We start from the raw sequence: 22,890 nt of genomic DNA, 5'->3' as shown, positions 1-22,890 counted from the left end.
CATTGAATAATTCAGTGTTATTATTTTGCACTTCTTTGTGAACCAGGTGTTTAGAAACCTCGTGTTTCTGTTTTAGACAGAAGCATGTGATGCAGTCCCTGGGGTCCTTCCCTACCAGGCAGTAGCACAAGGAGAGCCATTAATTCTTGGATAAGGCTGGAAGTCCCCAGAGCCTGTCTCCAGCAAAGTCCTCATATCACTATCACAGGATGCTACAGTTTTACTTATTTCTCATCATCCCCATCAATATTTCTCAACTTTCTAATCACTCACATGGAAGCATCTGAGCTTTCACAGTTAAGAAAGATTCAAGGAAGGTTTAAATCTCTGATCCATGTTCTCTTAAGTTTTTAAAACACAGCCATATATTTATTTATGTAAGAATATTCAAAAGTTAATTTTCCTTCACACTACCATCTTTGTGTGGCTTGACTCCCACCAATGTCAGCAGGAAGCATCCCATGTAGTCTGGCAAAGCCTTCCCCTCCTCTCTGACCTTCCATACATTGAAAATCTCAGCCATACCATGCTATCTCTAGGATTAAAAAAACAACAGGAAGAGTCTAGGGCCACCAAGGAGGAGGGAAATTACTCTTTTTCTTTAAGAGTAATTTCTAGCAAGATTATTTGTTCATTCCTCCTTTGGTGGTTCCCCTTCCCCCTCACTCCCAATACCACACACAGCAGATGCAAGCTGCCAACTCTGGCAAACACCACCTCACAATTTACTTCTGGGCCCGACTGCACATCTAGAAAACACCATAACTACAAAGCAGCCCAGCAAATTCCTGTTTGCTGGTTGATTAATTAATGCAGAGCCTMTATTTACTCATTCCAGGCAGAGCTGCTATTGAGTTAGCTGTTCTTACCTTGGATGACCAGCGGTGCAGTTCAGTGCTGGCTTGGGGACATTCCCAGCTGAAGTCCCCAAGTACGTGGTTCACCTGAGCCTGGAAAACACAAGTGTGGAGACAGAAGGAGGTTTTGGCATTACATACCCAGCAGCTGCATTTGCTGGCCCATACTGCTCAAAATAAAGGACAGTCTCATCATGAATTTTTTCCACTCAGAAGTGGGGGGAAAAATGATTGAGCCATTTTCTTCTGCACTGAGGTGGTGAGATCAGTATAAAGAATTCACACCACCCKGGGACTTCTTTCAAAAACATTTGGAAAATAACATTTGGGGAATTAAACAAACCAGGACCCTGGTAGAGCTTGTATTTGTTGGGGAGGCAGAAGGCCTGAGGGGCATTTGGCTTTTGAGAGGTTTGGGCAGCACAAAGGAGTGCAGGGCCAGGCACTGTCCCCAGGCCACAGAGGCTGTTTGGGCTGGCTCTGCTCGAAACATTCAAAAGGGCACTCTGGCTTCATGCCATGTTCATAAACATGTCCATCAACTGCAGCCTTTGGGGAACAGGCTCTACTGAAACCAGTCACTTGCTGAAAACAAAGTGCCATTCTTTACCTTCTAACCCTTCAGCAAAGCAGCTTCTCTGCACTATAGAGAGTAAAATCTACTCCATACATCCACTAYACAAGTGCTATTTAAAATTCATTCACACAGTGAATTTATAGTTCATTCAGGCTCAGCTCAGATCCTGAGAAAAGCCCCATAACAACATGTGCAAATTTTCAAGCAAAGCAGAATTCTGCTAAAAAAAACTGCACAAAGAGTCCGTGAGGCTTGGCACAATTACACTTAACCACGTGGGCAGAGAGCAAGACAGATGAACCAAAGGTCCCCAAGTACTACAGCAATTTTTATTCATTAGCACAGAGGCATTTCAGGCTACAGACCCCTCCAACAGCACCGACTCCCTTCTACGCACACTGCCCACTTTCTCCTCTTAGCAAGGTGCATTTTAAGGAGTCCCCATGGGATTTATTAGCTTTAAGATATTGATTGTACTAAGCATCCTTTTTCTCCAGAAAGTGTAATGAAAGTTCTCTGCTGTGCAGTAAGAGCCAGCCCTTTCCTCTGACCCACACAAGCCAGCCCTGGGGCAGGGATGGGGTGGCACAGGAGGCCACCAACACACTGTGGGACACTGCCAGCCTCCCCCAGCACCCCTTACCTGAACAAGAAAATTCCAGGAGCTTCACATTCCCCTGTCCTCACTTCAAGACTATTCTGTGAGGAGGGGAGGAAGAAGAAACCAGCCCAGGTGTCCTGGGGCTGCAAATGCAGAACAGCTGAGAACTGAAAGAGTTTCACCTGGTCACACCCCTGGCAGAATTACACACAGCTTGTTTAGCTATATATTACACAAATACCTTGTTTAGCAGAAAACAGAGGAGCAATTCCACATTGCTGGGTTGTTTTTGTTTTTTTTTTAAACAAGAAAAATGAAAGCAAAAAAGTGCAAGTGCCTGGCAAGAAAATGAAGAAAAATCCACAGCATGCAGCTGATTTTTCAACCAAGCAGGAAACGTTTCCAACAGCTCCCTGAAGAGAAACTGCCTGTAAGCCCAAGCACCTCAGAGCTTCAGTCAGTAAAGGAGAGCAAACAAGGTGGGATTCTATAATTTATTACCATTGCTAAGATGAACACAATACTTGATACCCCATAGTATGCAGAACTGTAAAAAAATAGTTTTAATACAGTATCAAAATTTACACAAGTGTAGTGTCAAAAGACCAGTGTCCCTTGCTTGGCCCCTGCACATCCAGAGTGCAGGAGCAAGTACAGGTGTTACAGCTGTTCATACATACAGAGATAGGAATACAACAATTGAAATTGAACTCTGCAAACAATATGTAGGGGAGAAAACAACATGGAAGGAGAACAGGCAGATGTCTGGGCTGGGGGTTATATCAGAAACCACGCAGGAGTGCCATGGTTCAAAAGTAGAAGGCTGGATTCTGCATTTCCAACTCAAGGAGAAGAAGTGAACAGGAGTTTTACCCGAGAAAACAATGCTGGATCAGAGGCCTTACATTGAATGGTACCAAGGGAAAATAACAACAGAAACCAACAGAATTACTGCTGCAAATTAACACACTTTTTCTGAAGACAGATAGCAGATTTACACCATATTCCTATATAACAAAAGATTGTACAGCAACCGAGCTACATTCCACTGCAAATAGCCCACGGATACAGTCCAAGCTCAGAAAAACAGAGGTTCTGACTTTGGCTCAAATCTCAGTAACCAAGAACAAACCATAAACCCAGGAATTGTTGCATTCCTATTTTTTATTAATTTTTATTAGTCTTTTTTATGCTTAGCTATAGTAAAAAGTTAAGCAACAGCATTCAGTCACAAGCCTGTTGCACATTCATACATGAAACTATCATTGTTTAAAGAGATACACAAAATATCTATCGTAACTCAATACACACAACTAGGATCATACACAGAGATAAAAATAAACTAAGCACATCTAGGGCGCCGTCTGGTCAAATCTCAGGCAATCTGAACAAGAGCTTTCTGCCTCAGAGTAATGAAAGACATGCTCTGAGGATAATAAAACCTTTTTCTTTGAAAGAATGCTACAGTGGCAASAAAAGATTTTTTTATAATGCAGTGCAATCTTTTAGATCCTCATAGGCTCTTGTTAAATAAACCAGCATGTCTCTAAATTAAACAGTAGAAATTAGCATCCTGACGATTGGAAAATACTTTCCAAAAGAAATTCTGATGGAAATCCTGACTTGAGACCTGTAATAGTGATGCCTAAGTATTCTGTTCATTAAAGGGTCGTTCATTAAACACCTTACACCTCTTCAGAAGATGTGCATCAAAGTGAATTGAAAAGAAAGCTAGCTTAACTTTCATTTAGAAAGAAATTGTGGATCACTACAAGTACTGTAGTTATGCTACACTACTGGCTGGTTAGGACTTTATGGTCTTTTAGCACCTCCAAAGGCAGGTATTCTACCAAAGCAAAAAAATCACCTGGAAATTGCCTAAGCACCATTAACAGATCCTTTACAGACTGAAGTGTGAGTTACTAAGAAGCAACTTTCTCAAACCTGCAGAGACCAAAGGCACAGTTTATCAGTGTCTCTCCAGTCTGCTGAAAAACCTCTCTTAAATCCAGTGGAAAACTCGTTCAGACCTATTAGAGATTCACTGTAACTAACCAAAATAAAACTTATTTTGCGTAATGCCTGCAGAATCCCAAATATCTTTTGGTTAGGATGGTAATACCTCAGTGCTTCTAAGGGTGGAGTGTTGCAGTGAGGGTGCAGCGCTTCATTAGCTGGGATATTGGAACAGCAGGATTGGGGGACACTGACAGACGGCTCCCCACCAGATCCCTGTGCAGAATGTCCACTCCTTTCCAGCTGTCTCTCGCAGTGCAGACCCCGTCGTCAGCTGGGAATTGCAGCGGATGCAGGCAGCTCTTCCCCTCTCCTGGGCAGTTCAAACTCCTGCTCTTCAGAGAGAGGACTCACTCAGGGCCTCTTACATTGGTCCTTTATACTGATTTCCTGACAAGTGTTGTCTAATTCCAGGGCACGACCCTGCAGCATCTCCAAGTTTCCTCCACACAACCTAGAGGGAGGGATGGAAAGAGAGCTCATTATCCCCAGTTAAGGAGCGCTGGAGTTCATACAGACATGCATCTGGAATGCCACAGCTCAGCACACACACCATGCAGCAGAGGCAGGACACAGGAGAGGGACACACAACAGGAGCAGAGACGGTCTCCCAAAGGACACAACATTCCTTCTGAACACAGAAAGCACATGCTTCCAGATAAAAATGATTAAAAACAGGGACAAATGAACTGGCACGTGCATCACKGGGATGTTTTATGCTTCACACACAAGACTGAGAGTGTTTGCAGGCCTCAACAGAAACTCTGTCCAACTATTTCCCCAACCACATCCTTGCAGAATGTGGTTCAGAAACACAAAGATCCGTCCAGAGGTGTCCAAACATCTCCAGCTTAAAAACCACAGAGCAGTTCTCCAAAGCATTTACTTGTTCTCTTAAAATCAAGCAAGGCATTAGAAGTGTTTACTCCACTAGTTCTTCCTTGAGGTCCGAGGAATTGTGCCTGCAGTCACTCTGCTACACTGTGCTACGCTGTGCTTAACATCCATGTTACCGTACTGGAATTAAAAAGGCAGAGAAGTGATAGTCCCCAACATTTAGGGAAGCATTTTATAATGATTTATTGAAAGATTGATGRAATATGAGCATGAGAACAGTAGCTTATGTCATGTCCTCAGGCCTCTCAGGGACCCCTAGAGACAAGAATGGTGATTCCTATCAATGGTAKTGCAATTTCAGATTATTTCTTTGTAACTGCTACTAAATCACCAATTAACCTCCAGGCCAACAGCAATATGACTGTCAAGAAAGGTAAAAACTGCTTTCCATTGTCATCATTCATTATTTGTATTTTACCAGTGCCTAAAGTCCAGCAATGAACAGACACTGCATTAGCTGGCACTGAATGAAGACAAAGGAGCTGGATCCTGGGAAGCTGGCATCCTGAAAAGGTAGCTCCTACAGGTGATGAGCATAGGCAGAACAAACCCAAGGTCCTACTGTGATTCTRTCCAAGAGATGGGAAAATAACCCAGCTTCTCTGAGCCTTTGCTGAAGAAAAAACTAGGTGTAAGCATGAAAACCAGAAATACTTCAGACTGGAAGCAACAGGACTACAGTGTTAAAGCRCAGGGCCAAACAAAATCAAGTCTTTAAAGGGAACTCTCTTTAATTCCAGGAGGTGGGCATGACCCAAACCTTGCAAACTTGTCATATGACCAGAATCTTGCAGACAGAAATCCTGAGTCACCATAAAAACACGTGCGTTTTAGGAATGTTTGCTGTGCAGTGAAACACTGCAGTGGTTAGAGCATGATAAATGGGGGTTCCATGACATTTCCCAAATAGGCAGTCTGTGGCACAGCCAGGCTGGCTCTGACAATCATTTCCAACATCTGGTTCCTGATTTTCCTAACTTAATACAATGAAAAAGGAAGGTCTCTTGGACAGCTTCTGTGACAAAGCACATTGCACATCCCTATGACCTCCAACAATTTTTCTTGTCAATAAATATTAAGATAATATTTTCCAAGCAGCTAGTGCTGACACAGTAATAAACTAGGAGGTGACACTTCCCAAAGCTCTTTATTTCCAGCAGAACGAGTGACCCCTGATTGATAGGAAGGGACAAATCCATACAAGAGAGCCCATGTCCTAAGCACAAGTGACAAGGTGGGGTCCAAATGTCACTCAAAATCACTCCAAATTTCAGCAGAAACTTCAGCTAAAGGACAGCTGTGAGGCYCATGATGCAGCCATGGAGATTCTTTTTTAGGTTATTTCCAACACACCAGAGTGCCAGGGTGCAGGAATGTCCCTGGAAGCCAGGCAGAAACCTGCACCCAACTGCAAGTGAGAGTCATTATATCTGCTGGCTGCAGCAGCATTCCAAGCCTGTGGGACTCCATGAGCAGCAGGAAATACCCAAGGAAATCTCAGATCCTGAGCTCTCCTTCCCAGCTACACCTTCAATCCCAAGTAGCATGTCCCACCTTTCCTTGGGCTCCCTTACCAAGTGAATTGCAAACAAAACTCCCYAATAGCCTGAGGAAAATCATGAGTAACACCCCTCCAGACTTAATCCAGAAATCCTGTGCTTTGGAATTACCTCCATGCTTACTAATACACAGTGAACTACCTCTAAACCTGCTGCCACATGGGCAGCATTGCCCTAAGACACTACATAAATACAAAGCAAAAACATTCCCAAATAYATTGTTGATGAGGCACCAATTCCATGTGCACATCCTGAGGAGAGAATTCCCAACCCTGTTATCTTATATCTGATACATATGATCATATAACACCACAAAATTCCTACAGCATGAATTACACATCTGTATTTGCATTTTGCAATATTTTGGTGCCAGATTGCATTTTGGTACTGATCAACACCATGCATCAACATTATGGAGTTCAAAATGAAACTTGTCATCATTYCACTGTTTTCACAGGCAAAATGATGCCATGGCAAATGTTTCCTGTGAAACACCCACAGTGCATCAGGCTGCAGCTAAACAGTGAGTTACAGCCTGGCAGGAACTGCAAGGAGAATGCAAAAGAAAAGAAACATTAAAATTAGTTCATCACAAATCCACTGTGCTTTTAACATGGACTGGGTGGGTGTAAGAGAAGACAAAACCAGAAAGGAAATAACCAGCTATTTTAGAAGTATAATACTATATCAATAGTCAAATCAGACACAGATTATAAAAGTCAGAGGAATAGGGAGCATTTCAATGCCAGCAGCAGAGCTTTGAATGGCTGGGGAACAAAGAGACAAGGTGGGATACAAATATATATTTGAGATTTACAAAAATGAAGCGATAATGTCAAATTGAGCATTTTAGAAATGGCATTACTTACATCACAAGAATTTTTATGCATTACTATTAAATATGTATGAGTTAGAAACTGGGTTTTTATCCATAAACTGCAAAGGAATATCACAGGCAGAAAAATATATAGGGGCCATTGTTCAGGTGGGGAAACTGAGGCTCCCAGGCTTCATCACACTTGCCAAGTTTTAGTCTTATGAAGGATAAATTCAGGTCAGCTGAGTCATACAGTACTTTATCCCAGATATATTATACACATAGATTTTTCTGATCAATACCAACCCACATGTTAACACTACAGTGTTCCTAATGAAACAGTAATTACATTACAGAAACAGTAATTGACTTGATTTCCATTTWAAATCTTCAAGGGCACATTGTCAGCATTTAAACAAAGATTACTTTACATCTTCAGGTGTTTCCAGGCTCAATATGGAATATAAATTTAAACACATAAAACTTACACTGTACATTTTTCCAGCTGTCCCCGTGCAAAGCCAAACTGTGTGGAGCACCACAAGCAGTTTGGTCAGATAAAATCGGCCCAAGCATGGGGACATAACATGGCAATTTCTTCCAACCGTCCTGCCTGATGGAGCAGATTATGGGAGATTCTTGTCAGACTGGCTGCATGGCAAAGCTCTGCTCTCGTTCCCCACTTCCTCCACCAGCAGGAGATTCCAGCAATTTTTTCTTTTTTTTTTTTTTTTTTTTTTTTTTAAGTCAGGAAAACAACAGCACTATTTTAGCAATTACCTCCTTTGTTTTCTAATGGAAATGTCCCTTTAAAACACATTCCTTCTCTTTAGATGCCTTGCTGTGCATAAATGGGTTGCACTAACAATGAGGTTTTATAACAAAGACTATTTCTTTGTTGCAGGAATTCCAAGTTGCCAGATCTGTACAGAATAGGAGGCTCCTGGTGCTGGCTTGTTCTTCCTCCTGCACCTGATTCTGCAGTGATGCAAGGGGAGCTGTGCATCCCCCAGAAAGGTGGGACCAAACCCATGTGCCTCACCCTGGGAAACAGCAGGGTCTGCTCCTTGGCTGGGGATGGGGAAGTTGGGCAGTCTGTGAGCTGACAGCTCACTTTCCATTTGGATATAACACTTCATTAATATCTATTGCTGCAGTACTTACAAGTGAACTAAAAGCTCGGCTTTCACATCATATTGAACTAAATCCTGTGTATTTCTTATCAATCCRTTTCAGCAAGTGAAGCAKCAGCTGTTGCTCCAAYATTTCACTGACATGGACCAGTTGTTATTACAGGTTGTCAAAAGCACCTTGTTAAATGCTCTATTCAGGGAAGAGCTTTTGCCAAGGCGTATTTTAAGAGAACTACAAAAGGCTTTTTTTCCATAGTGATACATGATCTCTTCACAAAATTACCCAGCATAGCTTTATTTTCTAGGCAGCAGYGGGTGAAATACATGGAAGATGCAGAGAGGAGCTGTAGCACTCTGGACTGGGCACTCCTCAGGATCTTGGAATGCTGTACGAGGGTGAGACCAGCACACTCCTGGGCAGGGTGCTGCTGGCAGGGACGTGGCTGGGGTGGCCATCCCAGAGGGGACCTGCCACTGAGGRCACGAGGAGAGAAGCTGGGGCACTCTCTGCTGCCTCACCCCTCTGGATGCCAGGAAAACAGRCGAGGTGGCTGCGGGGAAGCGCGGCTGTGCCCCGGGGGTTGTGTTACAGGAAAGGATCTGATTGCTGTAATTTGTGCTCGGTTCACTTGCACAAACCCATTTGCTCAGGCTCCCCGGAGGAGAAGCCAATGTCACCCGGCCTGAGGGAGATAATCACCCGTGCAGGAACTCGGATGTCCAGGCAAGTCAAGAGCACTGCTGAGCTCAAAACCAGACCAAATGTCTACAAAAGACCCTTCTAGAAAGAGTGCAAACCTCCCCTTCCAATTATGTACCCCTCCAATTATATTCCCTGTACAGRTGGGGAATAACACCCACGCAAAGCAGGTTAGGAATGAGTGAAGCACATGAGAGAAAGGTGCACAAAGCCCCAGACAACCACGTCCGAGCCAGCTCTGGAAGAGAAGAATGCAGAGTCCCTGCTCTCTGCTCAGCTCTCCATCACTTTTATTCCCCTCCAGAGGAATGTGGATGCCACTGGCGCCTGTGCTGCAGTGGGACAGTGAAYTCAGCCACTTGTTGTCTTATATTGSCCCATGAACCTTGGAACCTTGTAACACTTTCTAAGTTTCTTTAATTGCAACAGTTTTACTGCTGACAGAAGTGAGAACTTTAAACTTTACCCCTCTGATTACTTGTGTCAAATGCAGCGTATCAATGGCACACAGGCCTTTACAATCCAGCCCTGACTTCAGGGCAAAGCACATCTGTTCYCAAGGGAGTTTCAACACTGACCTTGGGATTGTGGTCTTTGCTATTTTAAACACAATTGTACCGTGTGCCTTGGCTTTATCTCTGCATTGAAGCCTTTATCTCTGCATGGGTTATAGGAATCCCTCGTATTCCACCGAAGCACAAACGTGCATCCTCGAAGAACGACTTCCTTATTCAGCAAAACACCACTTCCAAATTCAAAGAGAAACTACAAGTGTAAGGTGGAGAGCAGCTACAGCTGGAATCAGCATGGCTGTGAGGGCTGGACCCTGCCCAGGAAACACACAGTCCACAGATGCRATGAGTGACAAACAAAAGCGACCCCACTCATGACAGTAACATTCCAGTGGTGCCCACTGGGATGTTGCCAGGACAATACACAGGTGTTGAGAGACAGACAGGACGTTTTGCATAGACTGTACCAGCGTTACCTTCAGAGCATTTACCACTGAGTCAGACTGCTGAGAGGCTGAGCCATGTCCACTGATGTTGGCTGGCTCGTTTGCAGAGCAGTGACTCCCCTCCGCCCCTCCTGGCATCTTAATGGCATCCTTCGCAAAAAATTAAACACTATTTAATACACAAAAGGCTTGGTCACTAATTCAAACAGATGTCAGTTATTTATTGCTCTTTTGCTGAGAAGCACTGAAGGCGTGTGTTACTCCAAAGCCCCTCTTTTCTGTGCCAAAGTAACCAAGTACCCCTGAGTCAGCGTGGGTGGCACTGCTGAGTGCCACCAAAACACTCCAGACCTCAAGGGCGTCTCCGGAAAAATCAGGACATGGTAACAAAATTTCTTATGTGTGCCCCTCGCCTACAGAAGTGCTACAAAGTATAGAGAGATATTTTCAACAACACTGGTAAACTTTGAGAAGGTCTAATTTTATCTCTTAATTTTATTCTGGAGGTTGTTCCTTCAATAAAACCCACATTTTTGAACACTGCTGAGAGGTTCGCAACACGAACTCAGCCACAGATGACCAGAGAAGGAGCYAGGAGCTCCAGGCTGCCAGCTCACTCCTTCCCTGCCTCCAGCTCCTCCAGGGCAAGGGCATGACCCCCTTGGCCTGAGACATGTCAACTTGTTCCCAGCAGTGACAACCTCAGGGGCTTTGTCCTCTCAATGGACACCTGCAAGGGCTCTTCAGGACACTGACAAAAAAAATGCAAGCTACCTAAACTCTTCCAACTCAGTCACCTCAAACTTTGCAGGATGTAAATCATCTCCTGGAGTGAGGTAACCTGAGCAAGCAGGCAGCCCTGGAAGAGCTAAAAATACCGCTGTGCTGCATTCGTGGGCAGCAATGWGAGCACTGCAGCCGCAGGGACCGCCCCAGCCCTGCTCCTGGGCTGGTCCCCACCTGCCCAGCTCTTCACTCTCATTCCTCATAAAGAATGTTGTTTCAAAAAAAAAATTAAGAACTATATAGAGGTAAAATGTTTCAAAGATTGAGAAACGGGCAGTTCCTTCCTTAACAAGTTACAAACACTGTAAGAAATATTAAGAAATAATGTAGCGGTAATTCCTGCTGGAATGTGTGGGAAATGCACTTCTGAAGGAAAAATGACAGTGGGAAGAGCCTCTGATGAGAATCAGCRTCCCCATGTGCACTCAGTTTCCCTGCTGAGCAAGCACATAGCACGGTGAAGAGTTTTTGGGGGGGCCTCTAATCTAAACAAGAGGAAAGATGAAGGTGGTTGTGGGAGAAAAAGGGCACAGAGAGAAGACACGAGGCTGAACTTCACAAATCCAGTCTGCCTGAAATTTAACTGGAAAGTAACCCTGTCCAAGGCATGTTCGTAATGCTTTTGGGGTATGYCCAGACTGTTGTAACCAATGCTGCAGGCTCAGAGCAGTGCCAAGGGGCTGAGAGGTGATGCCAAYGCATCGAGTCAAACCCCACAGTCATCTGCAGGAGTGGACCTCACATATCAAAAAAAAAAAAAAAAACCCCTAAAAAAATTAAATATGTTTTTTAAAAAAACCCCAGAATGCTGCATATGCTAAACCCATGGAAAAGGTACTTTAAGCCTGAAACTGAAACCTCATTTCACACACAAACTTGTCCTCCTGCCAAGCCCCGGATCCGTGTAATCCACAATAGTGGGCACTAATGGATCTCATAACCAGGCTGACAACACCAGCACACACTCAGGGCTGTGCGGTGCAGCATACTGCAATCCTCCCCAGCAATGACCATTACCAATTTGCTGTGATGGATGGAGGGGCTTTAGGACTTATTTTGCTTTGGGAAGGATTTATAGATCTGTAAGTGACTGGTCAGATTTAATGCTATACTTTGGGAAAGGAAAKGAAAGAGGAAGGAAAAGGGGTAATAAAGCAGATTGGAGCAATGCTGGGTTAGGATGAATTCAGTCTGTCAGCTTTGGGGYTTTTATAAGTAAAAGTATTCTGTTTCTTTACTAACTCCAGGGGCAGCAAAGATTTTAGTCAGTTCTGAATGGAAAATAGAAATATTGTCATTAAAATGCTGAGAATATGAGTATGGACTACACTTTACACATGTAAAGTCTCCTAAATATGACAAAATCCAAACCTCCTGCAAGTGGTGCTGCTCTCAGAGTTCAAGCACTCCTCCAGGCAGTTGTTTCACAGCCTCTTCCCTGCCATATGTACACTTTTTTGTCTCCTTTCATGAGAACGAGAAACTTGTGAACACACTGCTTCAAGCAGCCAGCACATGTTGGTAGAAGACTGAAAATTAGTATTTCCCCTGTGGACATCCTTCTCCTTCCTCCCTCTGTCCTTGATAAGAGACATAAGCTGTTCTTAAAAAAATAAGGCAGATTTTGCAGCCCTGAAGGCCCATCCTCAGCTCAGGGATTTCTCATGTCAGGTGAGGCCACTCCACTGAGGCTGTAAAGCTTCTGCCTCCCTTAGAGGAAACTCATTCTAGGGGAAGATGAGGATGCCCAGCCTGAACATGGGCCCTGTGGGCTGGAGGCATTCCAGCACTTCTGTTATGAGCTCCTGAGGCAATGAAGCAAAGAGGGAGGAAAAGGCACTTTGCCAAAGCCGTGATGTCTGAACACATGGGGCCTTGGGGGACAAGGAATTGAGATTTGCAGAGATGCCATCACAGCTGCTGCTTCTCAGGGGGAACATGGACGTGTTTCACCTTCCACCAAAACCTGGCCTCAGTGTCCTTGCATTGAGTCCCCTGGAACTGCCCAGCCCAGAGCACAACTGAATCCTGGGCAGGACCTCGAGGGCGGGAGGAGGAATCTGCTAATCTGCTCCCTTCCTCCTCTTCTCTAGCTCCACACACTGCCTGCTTCCAGCCACTGAAAGTGGGTATCCTGTGTGACAAATCTTCTCATTTCTTATCCAGTAACAAAGCTGTGGAAGTGGATCCAAACCAGGCAGGAGKGATGAAGTCATGGCTCTGTAGTGCTGAAATCTCGATGAACTTTAAACATCTTGAGTAATTGTGAGCAAACACTGCTGTATAACATTAGCACCTGAGCATAAATTACTTTTTTGCCTATCACACAGAACCAGCCTTCCCTACTGGCCCTGACCAGCCCTTGTGCCCAAGTACAGCAGTGTGCACATGGCCTCTTCTGAGTCTAAAGTGATCTCTGTGCAGGTCAGCCCACTGCAGAGACCAGGTAAACCCAYACCACATCCTGTGTATGGCTTCCCACAAGGATAAGAATCCCCAAATATGCAGATCCATTTGCTGTTAGAAGTAAATCTACAAAATACCTAATGCCAAAACGTGACTCTAGTGAATGGAAAGCACAGGAAATCTGATTCAGCCCTGTAATGTCACATAACAAAAAGCCCAGATGAATGGAAATTTAGCATTTCACACACACTAACTGCAAAATGTTACWACTCAGGCCATTTTCCCACAGTGTCAGAGGCAAAGCCTGCACTGTAGCCTGGTCAGGGTCAGAATAAAGACCCCTGTGTAGAACAGGGTATTCTGTGACGGAAAGAATTAATCATGAGCATTTTTACTTAAGTCAGTAGAAAGCTTCATTTTTTCAATCTGTATTGTTGATAATAACAATCATGAATGAAAACCACTGTAGTGCCCAGCCCMGTGTCCAGCTCTGTCTGTGGGAGTCCTTGTGCCAGCCCCCCTGAAGGTGCCTGGCATGCAGGCAGAGCCAGGAAGGGAAAAGCAGCCCATGGTTGCCCCAAGGGCACTGACAGTCACCTCTTCAAAGCTTCCAAGAGAGCAAGATTTTCCTGGCTGCCGGGCAATGCTCTGTTCACTCACCATCTAAGCCTACCTAATTCTCCAGCAGCCTCTTATCCCAGGGGCAAGTGGTTTACTGGGAAGTACATCCTTCCTGCTGGGTAGCTGCCACGCCAGTTCAATCACTACCTGATTTTCAAAGCTTTTTTCCCTGATTTCCTCAGCACTCAATTTCCCTGTACAGCTCAAAGCAAACACAGACTGTGTTTGTCAGCTTGTTTCAAACAGGCAGGAGAAAGGAAAACCAGAAAGTAATAACTGCAGCATGTTGCTCTGCTGGATTAATAACTCACTAAAGAAAACAGTGATCTTTTTTTAGGGAACATTCCTGTCAATTAAAATACACAATTTTTCAAACACTGCAGTTTTTTACCTGTCYTCAAAGACCTCAGCAGAAACCTCTCCAGGATATTGTTGCCAAAATCSACACACCCTCACAGTGGGTTGGAGGCACAGTCTGATTTCTGAGAGGCCAAAACCTTTGCTGGCTACACCCCCTCAGAAACATCCATTTCCAGCAGGCCCTTCAGAAAACTTCTTTTGATAATGAACAGACAAGAGAAAAAGGTTCTGGGCTGTGGCACCTCCAAAGCTTAGAGGCCATACATGTGAAATCCAGAAGATTATAGAGTCTACTAGAAAATTCTGAGTACAAAATAACTCTGGACTTTTGGAGTCATGACTGGAAAAACTGTCTGTCCTCTCTGAACTGCAACTCTCTGTACTCCAGTTTTTTCTTAAATTTGTATCCTGGTAACATTAAAYCAATGAGCTCTTGTCTCCCAACCTTCCCCTGTCAAGCACAATGGATACCCTGAGACAAAGACTMTGCTCAGAAGCTTAGCTGCTGGGAACTGGGGCCCTTCATTAATGACCTATTMATTTAAACTRGGGATGAGAGCACTGGATAGAATTYGGTGGGTGGATGCTCTTGATTCACTTTCTCTCAGCAAATATTTGATTAGGAAACATGAGTTTGTTCAATGGCTTTTAATTACATTTTGGTTGAAGGATTCCCTATTCTACGTGCTGTGGAAGGGAGGAGACAAACACTATGGGACTGTGAGTGACACAGATTTTAGGGAAAAAAAAAGCACTCACCAAACAGTTCCCATCTTCTAATTAGATTTATAATTAAAATCATTTCATAAAGAGGGGAAAATAAGAACACAGATCTTAGCAAAAGGTTTTTGAAGAATTTAGAAACAGGTTGAAGTGTAATAATMTAATGGAAGGGGGAAGAAAGAAGGAAATGGCAAGTATTGGAACAGCTTAAAATTAAACTAATGTGTGCCTAAGGGTCATGCCTGCCATTAAYCAGTTTAACATAGCAGGCCTGGAGAGGGCTAGCAAGGATGCAAACCTCAAAAAAGTGCCTGATGCAACAGTGCAAATGGAAGAAACACAGCAAAAAGAGATGGAGAAGGACCAAAAGACTTGGAAAAAATGAGGAAACAGAGGCAGCAGAGCCCAGATGASAGGGAGCAGAAGGGCTCTGGTCTAGTCTGGCACCAGAGCTGYCTCCTGGTCCTGTGCTGTGGGAACTGCGAGCTCATTCCCTGTATCCCGCCTCCAGCCCCACTGGCACCCTGTCTGCAGCATCCTGGCAATGCTTCCCTTCCCCTTCACTGAAARGGAAAGCTGAATTACAAGGACAAAAAGCTGGAAGGGGAAAAGTCTCCTCCTCCCCTGAAACAAATAAGAACTGAAGCAATTTAGATTGGGTGACTTGCCAAGTTTGTCTTTTGCAAATGCATTCACTGTCATTATATGACAGATGTCCACATTCCAAGAGCATTTCGGTTGAGCTTATCAACCCTGAAATACCACCCCAACAAAAACTCAGGGATATCTTCAGCTAATTGACATGTGGATGCCAGATCCTGATCTAGCCTCCCCCAGCATAAGGCAGAGAAAGCAGTGATGCACCACGGCAGGTCTGGGAGGAGACTCCTCTTTCCAGGCCTCTGAAGTCACTCACTGACATAACAGGTCTGTCACAGCCCAGGGAGCTGCAGCTGGGATCAGAATCCAATCTTTGATCCCGACATAATTTTTAAATTATTGCTGAGTATTTTCATTACAACAGGCAGRGGTGCTATGTCCTGGTGTAGAGGGCTGGCATGACAAGGTTTGAGTAGCAAGGGGAGATTTAGGGTCTTAGTAAAGGAGGAGGTTCTAGGGATGGCTTCCCAGTTCTCAGCTCTTCAACTCAGTGCAAATGAGTATTAAATGCATAATTTAAGAAGGAGGAAACAAAGTCTACCCTGCACTGCTGATGGGAAGAAGACAGAGAACATGAGGAGTAAAACTGAGCCCAGGAAGGGGCTAAGGGAAAGTAGAAAGGGGTAAGGGAAAGGTATTTTAAGATTTAGTTTCAATTTCTTACTATCCTACTCTGATTTGAGTGGTAATGAATTAAATTTCTCCAGGCTGAGTTTGTTCTGCTCAGGACAGTAACCGGTGAGTGATCTGTCCCTGTCCTTATCTCCCCCCATGAATCTTCTGCTGTATTTTGTCTCCTCTGTCCAGCTGAGGAAGGGAGTGATGGGCAGCTTTGGTGGGCACCTGGCCTCCAGTCAGGGTCAACACACAGAATGTGTTCAGAGCCTTGCTGATGGTGCAGTTTCCCTTTTCAGTGTCAGCTGCACCACTCGATTCCCAGTGGTGCTGCAGTTTCATGTGCACTTTGAGTCAGCAGAAGGTGCTGCCAGAGCCTATGTGTTGCTTCTGCCTTAGCCCCATGGGGAACTACCCTGGCCTGAACCCCAACCAACAAAACAAACATTCTTGCTCAAGCCCTGCAGCCCCCAGGCCCTGCTATCACAAGTCTTGCCCACAGGAGWGTTTGAGGAGCACCAGCACAAGCTGCTCCCCATTTGGCTCGGCCGCAGCCGGCACGGTCTGGCATTCCCAACAGAAGACCCAGCTGTGTGTCATAAATCTTGGAAAGTATCTGCTTTCTTGCTCAAAAATCCTGTTTGYGGCCAGAAACTGAAAGGGTCTGGATGATACCTTGTTGTCAGAGAGGAAGGAAAAACAGAACAACAAAAGAACAGCTCTCACCAGCACAGCAAACCTGCAACCTACGGCTCCTCGGAACTCTGAAACCCCTTCCTATGCTCTGAACCACCAACACAACTACTGTGCAGCTCAGCATGAGACATTAACAGCCTTAAGTGAATATTCCCATTTTTATACCTTTTCTATTACCTGATCAAACTAAAATATTGACTCAGTGGTGGCACTGCAATTCCCCTGACAAAGCAGCCCTTCGGTACAGGAGAGTGAGCTGAAACTCAGGTTCCATTTGAACAGTGATGGCAGCACTTAAAACCATTTTCTTTGGAAATGTTCTTRCCACTAAATATTAATAAAACCTTTACTTTAAAGGTCTGTGGGGTTTTGAAAAGAAAACTAATACATATGGAGGGAGACAAGCAAAGCAAAAGAAATTGGAAAAGAACCACATCTAAGTGACAGAGGAACAGAGTGATTTGTCTGGAGAGGTGTCAAAAATGTGTCAGTGCATTTCCATGAGTGACACATAGCCAGAAAAGGGAGGAAATAAAGGATATTGAAAGCAGAGAGGAAAAAGAAGAAAAGCATGGCAGGASGAGAGAAAAAAGCCTGAGACAAGGCCAGGGCTCTTCAGCAAAGACAGCAGAGGTGTCGCATGCACGAGCGTGAATCATCATCTCTCTCCTAAGTGCAATTCTGCAATTCCCAAACCCTCCCAGTGTTCTAGCACCCCATCAGGGAGGGGTTATCCAAAAAGCAAAAGGCATCTCACTGAGGCACTGCTGAAATTTTAAGGCAGGGCACTGTAACTGAGTCATGGCTGTGCCAAAAMCCTTCATCCATTGGAAAGCTCATTGTAGATTTTCAGCTTATTTGTCAAAAGCACTTGGCTTGGCTTCATGGCCAACAAACTCCCATTCCTCCYATTAAATGGAATCAAACCAGTGCCAGAAGTTTATGCATTTCCATCCTGTGTCCTTGTCTTTGTGACAGGGCCTGATCACCACTGAGGTGAGCATTTTCAAAGTGGGACCCACAGGAATAGCAAACCCCCAAATGAAACTCAGGCAAATACAACAACAAGGTGATGAATGCAAAGTTAGAATAAGCTCAGTGCCTGCACTTCCTTCCTCTCCTCAAAGCCATGACTTTTTCCAGTAGGAAAGGCAAGATATGCCACGAAATGTGAACTCCAGCAGCTCATTAMGAATTAGAACAAAGTATCTAGAGATATGAGGAGATTTTTCAGAACTCTATCACAGATCCTTGTGGCAACAAAAGCACACATAAGACAAACTCTGACCTGGCTATYTGAAAACAAAAAGTAGTTTCCAGGCTTGCTCACCTCACTCTTCCTGTTCAAAACCCCATCATCAGCATATTTTGTTTCAATGATTTTTGCAACAGCTACAGGCTTAGGTGCTGGGCTTTTTCCACAGACATTATGCTCTGGTTTAGCACCCCAGCTAAAATATTTTTGGAACTCAATGCCCACAGGGTGGRTGTTCCAGACTTTGGTAAGATTTGGGAATGCTTTTTGTGGGTTCTACCTCAGAGCCTCAAACCCAGACAAATCAAACACAAAACACATGGACACTTCTAAAGGTTTGGCCCATGAAGAATGCACAGTTTATCTCACAGTGTYGTTCCAGACCCAAGACAAACCACACAGTATTTTTGGGTGGGTTTCGTAATATTTGACATGAAAAATGTTCTTGAAAAGAAAATAATAATCTTTATCACTGAGGATCAACCATTGTCTTTCCTACTGAAAACTGTTTACATGTCAATGAACAGACATTTCTTGTTGTCCTTGTTTTCCAGATCCAAAAATTAGGGTACAAAGAAGCAAAGTGCCCAAGGTCACCAAGCAAAGAGCTGCAGAGGACCTTCCAACTGACATATCAAARGTGAAGAAAAAATCTATCACACTTTACTTAGACTCTGCCTTAAGAAAAGGAAAATAAATCTGAGCCAGTAGATTTTACTTCTTACTACATCTCTGTTACCTTGGGTTTTACAGTCAAATAATTGTACTAAGACCAACAAAAAGCACTTTTCTTCTTCCGACCAATGACTAGTATTTGATTTAAACAATATCTAACTTCTTTTCCAGTGGGCAACCCCATTTGATGACTTGATGGATTATTCTAAGGATTATTTAATGAAATATAATAGCAATATGTTCTAGTATGTATGTGCACATACAAAAAYGACCAGTGTCTGATTCATTTGTATTGAACTTTTAAACTTTTCATTTTAAGAAACGTGTTAGGAAAACCTTTAACATTATATTTGCTTATTTATTTAATTGGAATTCAGTCTTGCATTAATGTATCTAATACATTCCTTAAAGTATTAAGAATAATATAACCCAATTATTACTTACAATGTTTGCATTTTTAGAGCAAAATATTTTGGTTAGCTRTAAGAAGTGGTTGATATTTAACAAGAAGCTCTTGGAACAAAACCAGAATGCAAAGAGTCAGTTCACTGTGATTCTCAACCCATAAATTAATTAATTAGAAGTAGAGGCTTCCAGGGAATTTTTCTTAGCAAGGTATCAACACCTGCAAAGGAAAAAAATTATTGAAAGCATTGTCACAGCCTTAAATCAATCCCCTACTGAAACATGAGCAAGATGAGCAAACAGATGTGAGACCCTTTGGATATCTGAGTGTTCAAATGCAGGAAGGACAAGAGCTGCTGGTCCCTCTGCAGCCCRGGGACTCCCGCGGGGCTGTCACCCACCTGGGGCAGCATGCGATTTTCCTCCTCCAGCTGTCTTACTCTGGCCTCCAGCTGCCTAACATAGGACAAGGTTGATTCTAAAAAATCAAACAGAAAAAAACGCGTATTATCCACAGAGATCCGCTTGTGTTCACCACTGCCAGAGCCTGTGCCACATTCTCACTTGTACTCACAGCAGACTGCCTCTCTCAAATATCCATGGAACATCACAATCTGCTCCTCCCAGGGCAGAGCAAASAACACCGATCCTAGAATTGATCTGTTCCTTGTTTCTTGTGATCCTAAATTGCTGCACCTTAAGGTGGGTCCCTTCCCTGATCCAAGGAATCTCACAGAAACACAACACAGCCTTGAGCTCTTCCAACCCAACCCCATCTGGAAATACTCCACCAGGATAACACATTATCCCACCACGTCACCACTGCAGAGCCCAGCAAGAGCAGATGGTGCTGTGCAGGCAGCCCGGGTCAGAGGGACCCCTCGCACAGCCCTGGGGCTCTGGGTCACACAGAGCCTCCCCAGGGTAGCACAGCAGCTTGTGGGCTCCAGCCCCAGTCCTGCCAGGCCATGCTGCCACAGCTGGAGCTGGCCTGCAAAGCAGCTGGGTGTCCCCAGGGCCTGGGAGGTTCTGAGCTGGATAACAGCAGGACCAGCCGGGGCACAGCACAGCACTCCTCTCCCCCACACAGCAGGGACACGCTCCCACTGCCCTGCTCTGCTCTCTGAACTGCACAAAGGGCAAACCTTGCTTGTTCTGATCRCCAGTCACTCACTGACCTCCGCAAGGGCAACCTTTGGTGCATTGTGAAGAACACAAATCACTTCCAGCCTGCCCCTCAAGAACTTGATGTAAGAAGAGGAGATCCTTGATTCATCACTAAAAGCACTCAAGAGTTTYACCATCACACATTTCTTGGGTCACAGAGAATTGCTGCTCTTAAAGTTCTGGATCTAAGAGAGAGACATATCTAGGAATGTAGCACTCAAGTGTAAGAAAAAAGGTGCAGAAAAACAGCTATGACTCTTGCACCTCCTTGTATGGAGGTGGAATKCCACATGTACTCACTCCTGATTCAGCAATCCACTCAACTTCCTCTGAGATGCCAATTCCCATCACACATTTGTACTCATATTGCCACCTAATTAGCAAAATTGATGATTGATGGGATGGAATCCATGGGTTTGGGGTAGTGCTGACAGCTGATATAGACCCGCAAAGCTGCACTGACAAGACAGCTGTTCACTGGTTTAAACTGACAGATAAATTTGTAAATGAATTTCCTCTGATACCTCATCACTATTGCAGCCTGTCTGTAAAATAAAGGAAATAAGGTGTCACTTGCTGTTCTTATGAGACTGCAATAGGCTAAAATATGCATGGGAATTTACACATGAAGATAACACACAGTAATTTGTCAAAGGTGATTAATGCCCAGCCAGGCACTGGATTAAAAATAGCCTTGTGCAATAAAAGGGAAAGAGGTAATCTAAGGTTCTGCGCRCTCTGCTGCATGAGGATTTTCATAGCTAGTGATGGGTGCATCTCTGGAGAGCCGCTGAGCCTGGCTCAGATGAGCACTTAAGAGATGAGCAGCTCATTCAATTAACTCCGTACGACAGGGGCCCTCCCACCAAATCAGCTCCTTCCCAGCACAGGCACTCCTGGGAGGAGCCGCCGCAGCTCCCTCACTGTCACGGCCGTAGCACAGGCAGTAGCTCCCGGCACATCCCAACCCTTCCCTCTGTTGTTTTTCAGGAACCTGAGATGGTTCCTGAGCAYCCCATCTTTCCAGAGGGGCTGAACCAGGTGCTCTGTCTGGCACTGGCCAGCTCTATATTCCTTGGTTATAAGTTGATTGCTTCTCAGCCTGGGCTCAAACTTCATGCACAAGTCCAGCTTTCCCAGCTGTGCCCACCAGTTCCCTCCATGCAACCCTCCTCTGGATTCTCCTCAGCTCCAGRTCTTCTGTAATTTCCTGGTTTAGCATTCCTTATCTCCTCAGATAATACATGCCTCTTGGCAAAGCCTCTCTCTTAGTTTTGATCCTTTTCTTCCCTGTTGGGAGTCCAGAGCAGAGATCTCTGCTGCTTCAAATCACAAAACTCTGCCTGAGTTCTCAACCTGCCAATGCCAGCTCCTACCAGCTGAGAATTTTGTCTGGAATCTCTGTGCCTCTTAACCCTTCTAAAGTGTGAAACAGTTATTTAAATCTCCACTTGTAATCTGATTAGAAGGAAAATTAGGTCATCTACCAAAAGCTTGAGCAAGCAAATCCTAATGTATGTGAGTCTTCTTGACACATAGACTAGACACATATATATTTCAGGATCTGTTAATATATTTATGCTGGGATGTTATGAGCTTAGAGGAAAAATGAGCAGAAAAGTCAGTCAAGGACATAAGAGATGGGGGAACTGAAAACACACAAACTGAAACAGTGTCACCAAACTTTAGAAAAACCCAACCACACAAAAGTTGCGTCTCAAAGTGTTTGTGAGAAGACCTATATGATCCATCTCTTCTGCTCTGGAAAAACCTATGCAAAAAGGACAGTCCCTGGCTCACGTCATTACTGCCAGTTTCATTCCCTGTGGGCCCCTTAGTTATGTGATTTCCAGTCTTTCCCATCTTCCTTCATGAGGCATTGCTCAGGGAGAAGCAATTTTGAACAATTCCCRTTCTCAGGAATGGGTTACCACCAAATGAGCTTCCCTTCTTGAGCTTCCTGTGCTCTTACCATTGAGAGCATGATCAATGTGTGGTGCTTCATTCCAGGGATGAAATAAGACTAATTTCTGAACCATTAGGGAAACAGAAATATCTTGCTCTTAGAAAATTCAGTGACAATTCACCTGCTCTCCACATCTGTCACTCCAACATGTTAAGAGAGCATCAATATTTACATAGCTGATCTCTTTTTCTTTTGACATCCACACTCTTGAAGCAAGTAGATATTCTGGGGTTATGTCAAACTTCATCAGACACTTACATTGCTGCCAAAGGCATATTTGTGCATTGGCTTTATTTTTATGTGACTGTGCCTGATCTCAGTCTAGCAAGGAATTCATAACGTTCTTTAAGCCAGATTATCCTCTGCTGTTTTAGAATGGGTGACGATGTCAGTTAAATTCTAATATTTTCCCTTTTTTCTGGGTTAAGTTTTGTTTTTTT

The 22,890-nt window shown here is 44.2% G+C and overlaps 1 protein-coding gene across 3 annotated transcripts in view; it reads right to left on the bottom strand.

Annotated features, from left to right (window-relative positions):
* Positions 1-2,523: 2,523 nt before the first annotated feature.
* Positions 2,524-22,890, bottom strand: part of CCDC85A (coiled-coil domain containing 85A) — a 67,441-nt gene continuing 47,074 nt past the window's right edge. Inside the window, exons 3-5 of one of the 3 annotated variants that reach the window (XM_057382354.1) lie at positions 19,719-19,795; positions 10,146-10,265; positions 2,524-4,505 (exon numbers count right to left, since the gene is read on the bottom strand). In XM_057382354.1, the coding sequence (XP_057238337.1) occupies positions 4,416-4,505; positions 10,146-10,265; positions 19,719-19,795 (287 nt within the window). In that variant the 3' untranslated portion in view covers positions 2,524-4,415. The remainder of the gene's footprint in view (positions 4,506-10,145; positions 10,266-19,718; positions 19,796-22,890) is intronic. The other 2 variants (XM_057382327.1, XM_057382336.1) reach the window with 2 other exon arrangements.

This window comes from Malurus melanocephalus, unplaced genomic scaffold (genome assembly GCF_030028575.1).
Source record: "Malurus melanocephalus ecotype Western Australia unplaced genomic scaffold, MMel_1.1 scaffold_13, whole genome shotgun sequence".
NCBI lineage: Eukaryota > Metazoa > Chordata > Aves > Passeriformes > Maluridae > Malurus > Malurus melanocephalus.
The sequence above is the reverse complement of the archived record's forward strand: the minus strand, read 5'-3'. Positions and strand labels throughout refer to the sequence as shown.